This window comes from Protobothrops mucrosquamatus, unplaced genomic scaffold, assembly GCF_001527695.2.
Source record: "Protobothrops mucrosquamatus isolate PMUCROS unplaced genomic scaffold, P.Mucros_1.0 scaffold3537, whole genome shotgun sequence".
Lineage (NCBI taxonomy): Eukaryota > Metazoa > Chordata > Lepidosauria > Squamata > Viperidae > Protobothrops > Protobothrops mucrosquamatus.
In genome coordinates, this window is record NW_015389505.1 from 116297 (window position 1) to 125304 (window position 9008).

At 47.8% G+C, this 9008-nt stretch overlaps 1 protein-coding gene across 1 annotated transcript in view; it reads right to left on the bottom strand.

Annotated features, from left to right (window-relative positions):
* TMUB1 (transmembrane and ubiquitin like domain containing 1) overlaps positions 1–180 on the bottom strand; it is a 2350-nt gene extending 2170 nt beyond the window's left edge. Inside the window, exon 1 of the mRNA XM_015827169.1 lies at positions 32–180. Within this exon, the coding sequence (XP_015682655.1) occupies positions 32–180 (149 nt within the window). The remainder of the gene's footprint in view (positions 1–31) is intronic.
* Positions 181–9008: the final 8828 nt, after the last annotated feature.

Consider the following 9008-nt stretch of genomic DNA (forward strand, 5'->3'; position numbering starts at 1 on the left):
GGCGGCGGGGTTGGTCGCGGGGCGCAGGCGCGGGGCAGCCTCCCCCTCGGCCCCTCCGCCCCCTCCTCCCCCGCCCTGGGCGGTGCGCGTGGAGAGCCAGGCCAGCCCCAGCAGCGCCGCCGCCAGCAGCGCCCCGAAGAGCGCCGCCACCTCGTCCCCGACGCCCTCCAGCAGCGCCATCCAGCCCCGCCCGGGGGAACGACGACGAGGAGGAGGAGGAGGAGGAAGAGAGGGCCCCGCCGCCTGCGCGCGCTTCCGCTTCCGCCCGCCGGGAGAGTAGACGCGCTTCCGGGAGGGCCTCCCCTGGCTTGACGTCACTCTCTCGCGCGCGCCCACTCTCCCCCCCTCCCCTCCCCTCCCGGCCGCGGGGCCTTGTGGGCGCTGTAGTGTAGGAAGGCGATGCGCTTCCGGGGGCCCCCGAGGCGGAAGTGGGTACATTTCCCCTCCTCCTCCTCCTCCTCCTCCTGCTGGGGGAATGGGGGAGGGGGAAGAGTTGCGGGTGGAGCCGGAAGAGGAGGAGGAGGAGGATGGCTTTGGGGTGCCCGCCCTGTCCCGGGGGTGGCCCTGAGGGTTAGGGGGAGACAGAGAGAGAGAGAGAGAGAGAAAGAAAGAAAGAAAGAAAGAAAGAGACAGAAAAGAAAGAAAAGAAAGAAAAAAGAAAGAAAAAGGAGGAAAGAAAGAGAAAAAGACAGAATCAGAAAAGAGAAAGAGGAAACAAAGAAAAAGACAGAATCAGAAAATAAAGAAGAAAGAAAGAAAAAGGAGGAAAGAAAGAGAAAAACACAATCAGAAAAGAGAATGAGTAGAAAGAAGGGAGGAAAGAAAAAAAGAAAAAGATAGAAAAGAAAGAAAGAGAAAGGAGGAATGAAAGAGAAAAACACAGAATCAGAAAAGAGAATGAGAAGAAAGATAGGAGGAAAGAAAGAAAAAAGAAAGGAGGAAAGAAAGAAAAAGAAAAAGACAGAATCAGATGGTTTTGGGATGCCTGCCCTGTCCCGGGGGTGGCCCTGAGGGTTAGGTGGAGAGGGGGTGGGATGAGGAAAGAGGGAAAGAAAGGAAGAAACGAAGGAAGAAAAGAAAGAAAGAAAGAAAGAAAGAAAAGAGAGGGAGGGAGGGAGGAGAAACACAGAAATATAGAAAGAGAAAGGAAGGAAGGAAGGAGGAATGAAAGAAAAGGAAAAAGAAAGGAAAGGGAGGGAGGGAGGGAGGAGAAAGAGACAGAAATATAGAAAGAAAGAAAAAGAAAGAAAGGGAGAGAGGAAGACAAAGAAAGAAAAAGAAAGAATCAGAAAATCAGAAGAAAGACAGAAAGAAAAAGACAGAATCAGAAAAGAGAAAGACAAAAGAAAGAAAGCAAAGACAAAGAGTAGGAAAGAAAGAAAAAGAAAAAGACAATACAATCAAAAAAGGAGAGGGAGAAGACAAAGAGAATGAGAACAGAAAGAAAAAGAAAGACAGAATAAGGAAGGAGCATGAGAACAGAGAAAAAGAAAGAAGAGAAAGAGAGAATGAGAAAAGGAGGAACGAGGAGAGAGGAAAAGAAAGAGAAAATGAGAAGAGAAAAAGACAGAGAATGAGAAAAGAAAGACAGAAGGGGAGGAAGGGGCCCTTCCGGACGGAGGCGGAGGTTGGGGTTCGCCTCCACACGGGTTCAAGGAGGGAGGAAAGACAGAGATGCTAGAAGAAGAAGCCGAGAACGGAGTGAGTCCCCCTTGCCCCTTCTTACCAAGACCTCAAGATTTCCACGGAAAGGAATCCGGAAAACTAAAGAGGAGATGCCAGGAAGGTGCCAAGTCCAGGACATCCAATTGTCCCTACACACTCCCGAGCGGATTTCGTGCAACCAACTGGGCGACGTGGCCGATCCAGGCGACGCCTTGGGCGCCGGAGGATGAGAAGGCAGCCACCTTTTCCGTGGGAAATTTCGGCCGGATTGATGATTTCAGGATATTTACAGCCGCCCGCCTCAAATAACGCGACCGGGCAGGCGACGGCCGCTTTAAAACGTGTCATCAGAAAACCGAAACGTCGTAAGAACCGCCCGCGTCTCCAATTGCTAAAACGCAAACATAGCCGCCCTGAGTCCTTCGGGAGAAGGGCGGGGTATAAATTAAAGTATTATTATTATTATTATTATTTGTCTTGCCCTCTCTGGGGCTTTGGAAAACAAGTTGACCCCCACTTCCTCTTTTTGGCAACCCCAACTATTGGAATCCTGCTATCGTGTGTCCCCCCGCCCCACCCCTTTTTTTTCTTAAGACCTGCCATTCCCAGTTCCCGGAGCCGTTCTGCGTATGTTTTAGTCGCCAGGCCTTGGGTCATCTTAGTTGCTCTTCTCTGCGCTTTTTCCAAAGTCGCCACATCTTTTTTTTCCCGAATGTGGTGATCAAAACCGGACGCGGCATTCCGGATGGATTTACAAAGCGGTACTAATAACTTCACACGATTTTGATTCTATGCCTCCCTTTATACAACCAAGGAGACGGAATGAAGACACTGAGGCAACGGCTAATGTTGCAGATATCCGTATATCTCCAAAGTATACGGAGCTGCTTTGGAAAACCTTCCAGGGCGTGGTGGAGGCCTGGCACACCCAGAATTGATAATAATAATAATAATAACAACAACAACAACTGCTTCCATCCTGCGACGATATCTGTAATACCATCAAACATCCACATCTGCCTATCCCAGGTCCTGGGAAAGGACTCGATAGGTAGACAAAATGCCAAATCCAGTCTGAACATCTGGCTGACTGTGTGATGATCAATAATAATAACAACAACAACAACAACAATAATAATAATAATAAAGTTGAAAGGGACCTTGGAGGTCATCTAGTCCAACCCCCTGCTCAGGCAGGGAACCCTATATACCATTTCGGACAAATGGCTGTCCAGTCTCTTCTTCAAAACTTCCAGTGTTGAAGCATTCACCGCTTCTGGAGGCAGGTAGTTCCACTGGTTGATTGTCCTCACTGTCAGGAAATTTCTCCTTAGTTCCAGATAGCTTCTCTCCTTGATTAGTTTCCACCCGTTGCTTCTTGTCCTGCCTTCAGGCGCCTTGGAGAACAGCTTGACTCCCTCTTCTTTGGGGCAGCCCCTGAGATACTGGAAGACTGCTATCATGTCCCCCCCTCGTCCTTCTCTTCGTTAAACTAGACATGCCCAATTCCAGCAACCGTTCCTTATATGTTTTAGCCTCCAGTCCCCTGATCATCTTTGTTGCTCTTCTCTGCACTCTTTCTAGAGTCTCAACATCTTTTTTACATCACGGTGACCAAAACTGGATGCAGTATTCCAAGTGTGGCCTTACCAAGGCCTTGTAAAGTGGTAGTAACCCATCACGTGATCTTGATTCCATGCCTCTGTTAATGCAGCCTAGCACTGTGTTGGCCTTTTTGGCAGCTGCAGCACACGGCTGGCTCCTATTTAGGTGATTGTCCACTAGGACTCCGAGGTCCCTCTCACAGTTGCTACTATTGAGCAAGGTACCCCCTATACTATACCTGTACATTTGGTTTTTCTTTCCTAAATGTAGAACCTTACTTTTTTCACCACTGAATTTCATTTTGTTAGATAGCGCCCAGTGTTCAAATCTGTCCAGATCCTCCTGTATCTTAAGCCTGTAACTTCTGGAGCGTTGGCTATTCCTGCCAGCTTGGTGTCGTCTGCACATTTGATGAGTTCCCCATCCATCCCCTCGTCCAGATCGTTGATGAAGATGTTGAAGAGCACTGGGCCCACAACGGAGCCCCGGGGCACCCCACTACACACTTCCGGATACCGTCCGGGCAGCTTGCTCGGCAGTGGAGCTGCTCGCTGTGATTGTTGGATTGCAGAGTTGTCCGAAGGTCAATTCTGTGGAAAGGCCCTTGGCCCCCGCCCCACCCCAGCCAAAGTCTAAGCGATGGGGGAAGGGCTGGGTTGGGTGCCTGCCTGCTGCAGGCCGCGCGCGCCCACGTTGGCTTCGAAAAGGCTTTCGGCCGTGCCGGGAGAAAAGAGCCTTTGTCCGAGAAAAAAGGCTTGGCGGAGGCCGGGAGGATCCGGGGAAAAGGAATGGCAGAGGCAGAAATGTTTCATCGCGCCCTGTCAGCCTCAGTGGGTAGAGCGGACCAGGAGGAAGGCTGAAATGACTTGGAATGGAAATTGGCTCTGATGATGGAATCTTGGATTGTTCTCCTCCTCCTCCTCCTCCTCCTCCTCCCCCCTTCTAGCATTGATGATGTTCCCTAGCTGGGTCATGAAACGTCTTCAAGGAAATCTCCCAGCTCAGAGAGCATCAGGGATCCCACAATCATCATTGTCATTGTCATCCTCCTCCTCCTCCTCCTGTCTAGCACTGATGATGTTCCCTAGTTGGGTCATGAAACGTCTGCAAGGCAACAACCCAGAGAGCAACAAGGACCCCACAATTGTCATTGTCATCCTCCTCCTCCTCTTTATGCTCCAGTGAACTAGGGAAGAACAGTGCATTGGTGTCACTTCCGGAAGTCCGTTCTAGGCCTCAGAGGCCTGGAGGCCTCCCAGGCCTAGAGCAGCCCACAGGAAGTGCATTGGTGTCACTTCCGGAAGTCCGTTCTAGGCCTCAGAGGCCTGGAGGCCTCCCAGGCCTAGAGCAGCCCACAGGAAGTGCATTGGTGTCACTTCCGGAAGTCCGTTCTAGGCCTGGTGGAGGTCTCCCAGGCCTAGAACGGCCCACCAGAAGTGTGTTGATGTCACATCCAGAAGTCTGTTCTGCGCCTCGGAGGCCTGGCGGAGGCCTCCCAGACCTAGAGCAGGCCACAGGAAGTGCATTGGTGTCACTTCCGGAAGTCTGTTCTAGACCTCAGAGGCCTGGATGAGGCCTGCGAGGCCTAGAACAGCCCACCAGAAGTGCGTTGATGTCACTTCCGGAAGTCTGTTCTAGGCCTCGGAGGCCTGGAGGAGGCCTCGGAGGCCTAGAACAGCCCACAGGAAGTGCATTGGTGTGTCACTTCCAGAAGTCCATTCTAGGCCTGGAGGAGCCCTCCCAGGCCTAGAACGGCCCACCGGAAGTGTGTTGATGTCACTTCCAGAAGTCTGTTCTAGGCCTGGGAGGCCTGGAGGAGGCCTCCAAGGCCTAGAACAGCCCACAGGAAGTGCATTGGTGTGTCACTTCCAGAAGTCCATTCTAGGCCTGGAGGAGGCCTCCCAGGCCTAGAACAGCCCTCAGGAAGTGCATTGGTGTCACTTCCAGAAGTCTGTTCTAGGCCTTGAAGGCCTGGAGGAGGCCTCCGAGGCCTAGAACAGCCCACAGGAAGTGCATTGGTGTGTCACTTCCAGAAGTCCATTCTAGGCCTCGGAGGCATGGAGGAGGCCTCCCAGGCCTAGAACAGCCCGCCAGAAGTGTGTCGATGTCAGTTCCGGAAGTCTGTTCTAGGCCTTAGAGGCCCAGGCCTGCATCCACCCAGAGAACTGGATGTGAAGGTCTTTGAATCCCACCGCTGCCACCAGGACCCGGATGACGGAGAATCTCCCTAGACACCACTGTGCCTCTTCCCTACGGGAACGCCTGCAGGACAATATAGGGACAGGACTGCACAAGTGTGTGTGGGGGTGTGCGTCAGCAGGCGCACAACAGGCAGGGTTCTGCTCTGCTCGCTGGACCCGCTCCGGAGGACAGGAGCAACTCGGCTTTCCAAGGCAGGGGTCCGTAAAGCCCCCAGGACACGTCTGGATGGGGTGAAAAACCGGGCTTCACGGCAGCACGTGCGAGAGGGATCTCGGCCTCTCTGCACGCAATTCGATACGAGACAACGGAAAAAGTCCACACAATGCTAAGTTGCATAAGAGAGGGACGCCGTCAAGATCGCGCGCGGCACTAACGCCACTCTACAAAGGCTTAGTGAGGGATCCACACGTGGAATCCTGCATCCAGTGTGGGTCCCCACGATGTAAAAAAAGAGGTCGAGACTCTGGAAAGAGTGCAGAGAAGAGCAACAAAGAGGATCAGGGGACTGGAGGCTAAAACACACAAGGAACGGTTGCAGGAATTGGGGGTGTCCAGTTTAACGAAGAGAAGGACGAGGGGGGGACATGACGGCCGTCTTCCAATAGTTGAGGGGCCTGTCACAGAGAGGAGGGGGGGGTCCACCTGTTCTCCAAACCCCGGAAGACCGGACGAGGAATAACAGATGGAAACTGATCGAGGAGAGAGTCAAGCTGGAAATAAGGAGGGATTTTTCTGACCGTGAGGACGGCCGACCGATGGAACAGGAGTTGCCACTGAACGTTGTGGGAGCTGGAGATTATTAAGAAGAGACTGGACTGCCATCTGTTTGGGCAGGAGGTTGGACTAGATGACCTACAAGGTCCCTTCCAACTCTAGGATTCTATTCTACTCTACTCTACTCTATTCATTGTTCTAATCTATTCTGTATTCTATTCTATTCTATTCTAATTTATTCTGTATTCTATTTTATTCTGTATTCTATTCTATTCTATAATTCTATATTCTATTCTATAATTCTATATTCTATTCTATAATTCTATATTCTATATTCTATATTCTATTCTATATTCTATATTCTATCCTATTCATTGTTCTAATCTATTCTGTATTCTATTCTATTCTATTCTATTCTAATTTATTCTGTATTCTATTTTATTCTGTATTCTATTCTATTCTATAATTCTATATTCTATTCTATAATTCTATATTCTATTCTATATTCTATATTCTATTCTATATTCTATATTCTATTCTATATTCTATATTCTATCCTATTCATTGTTCTAATCTATTCTGTACTATTCTATTCTATTCTATTCTAATTTATTCTGTATTCCATTTTATTCTGTATTCTATTCTATAATTCTATATTCTATTCTATAATTCTATATTCTATTCTATTTTATTCTGTATTCTATTCTATTCTATAATTCTATATTCTATTCTATAATTCTATATTCTATTCTATATTCTATCCTATTCATTGTTCTAATCTATTCTGTATTCTATTCTATTCTATTTGTATTCTAATTTATTCTGTATTCTATTTTATTCTGTATTCTATTCTATAATTCTATATTCTATTCTATAATTCTATATTCTATTCTATTCATTGTTCTAATCTATTCTGTATTCTATTCTATTCTGTTCTATAATTCTATAATCTATTCTATAATTCTATATTCTATTCTATTCATTGTTCTAATCTATTCTGTATTCTATTCTATTCTGTATTTTATTCTATTATTCTATTCTATTCTATTCTAATTCTTAACTCTGTTGTTCTGTAAGGGTCTCCTGCCCAAGCAGAGGGTTCGACTAGATGACCTCTGAGGTCCCTTCCAATTCTATTCTATTCTATTCTGTTATGTATTGTATTCTATTCTAATTTCTATTCTATTTTATTCTATCCTATCCTATCCTGTCCTATCCTCTATTCTATTCTATTCTATTCTAATTCTAATTCTAATTCTAATTCTAACTCTTTCCTATTCTAATTCTTTCCTATTCTTATTTCTATTCTTATTTCTGTTCCATTCTAATATTTTGGCTAGAAAAGGAGAAAATTGGGGCTTCCAGGGACACCAGAAGACCCACTTAAGCCTGTGTGAGGTTAATTTTTGTCTGACCTCAGCCGTCCTTTGGGAGCAATCCTTCTGCTTTGTCGGAGTTCCGCTGGGCACAGCGGAGTCCTCAACCCCTCACTTTGTGTGTGTGTGTGTGTGTGTGTGTGTTTGTGTGGAAGCTGCTGGCAGATGTGACTCATCAGTGCCAGCTGCAGACCAGAAAAGAATTATGAAACCAGTGCCAAGATCAGACTCCGGCAGAGGAGGGCAACGGGGGCGCCCGAGACAGGATCCCTCCCTGGGCTTCAATCCACAGGTTCCCTTTTCCTCTTCTTCCTGGGAAGTTGGACGTGAAGGCGACTCCGCCCTTTCCAGAAGCAGAAGCAGAAGAGAAGCTGGAAGGGACCTCGGAGGTCTTCTAGTCCAGCCCCCTGCTCAGGCAGGAGAACCTATCCCATTTCAGACAAGGGGCTGTCCAATCAGGGAGGAAGGAAGGAAGGAAGGAAGGAAGGAAGGAAGGAAGGAAGGAAGGAAGGAAGGAAGGAAGGAAGGAAGGAAGGAAGGAAAGCAGAATAACAAGAGTTGGAAGGGACCTTGGAGGTCTTCTAGTCCAGCCCCCTGCTCAAGCAGGAGACCTTCCAGAATCATAGAATAACACAGCTGGAAAAGACCTTGGAGGTCATCTAGTCCAGCCCCCTGCTCAAGTAATGATGATGATGATGATGATGATGATGATGATGATGATGATGATGATGATGATGATGATGGAAGGAAGGAAGGAAAGCAGAATAACAAGAGTTGGAAGGGACCTTGGAGGTCTTCTAGTCCAGCCCCCTGCTCAAGCAGGAGACCTTCCAGAATCATAGAATAACACAGCTGGAAAAGACCTTGGAGGTCATCTAGTCCAGCCCCCTGCTCAAGTAATGATGATGATGATGATGATGATGATGATGATGGAAGGAAGGAAATCAGAATGACAGAGTTGGAAGGGACCTTGGAGGTCTTCTAGTCCAGCCCCCTGCTCAAGCAGGAGACCTTCCAGAATCATAGAATAACACAGCTGGAAAAGACCTTGGAGGTCATCTAGTCCAGCCCCCTGCTCAAGTGATGATGATGATGATGATGATGATGATGATGATGATGATGATGATGATGATGATGGAAGGAAGGAAGGAAAGCAGAATGACAGTTGGAAAGGACCTTGGAGGTCATCTAGTCCAGCCCCCTTGCTCAGCCAGGAAACCCTATATACCATTTCAGACAAGTGGCTGTCCACTAATAATAATAATAATAATGATGATGATGATGATGATGATGATGTTGGAAGGGACCTTGGAAGTCATCTGGTCCAACCCCCTTGCTCAGCCAGGAAACCCTATATACCATTTCAGACAAGTGGCTGTCCACTAATAATAATAATAATAATGATGATGATGATGATGATGATGATGATGATGATGTTGGAAGGGA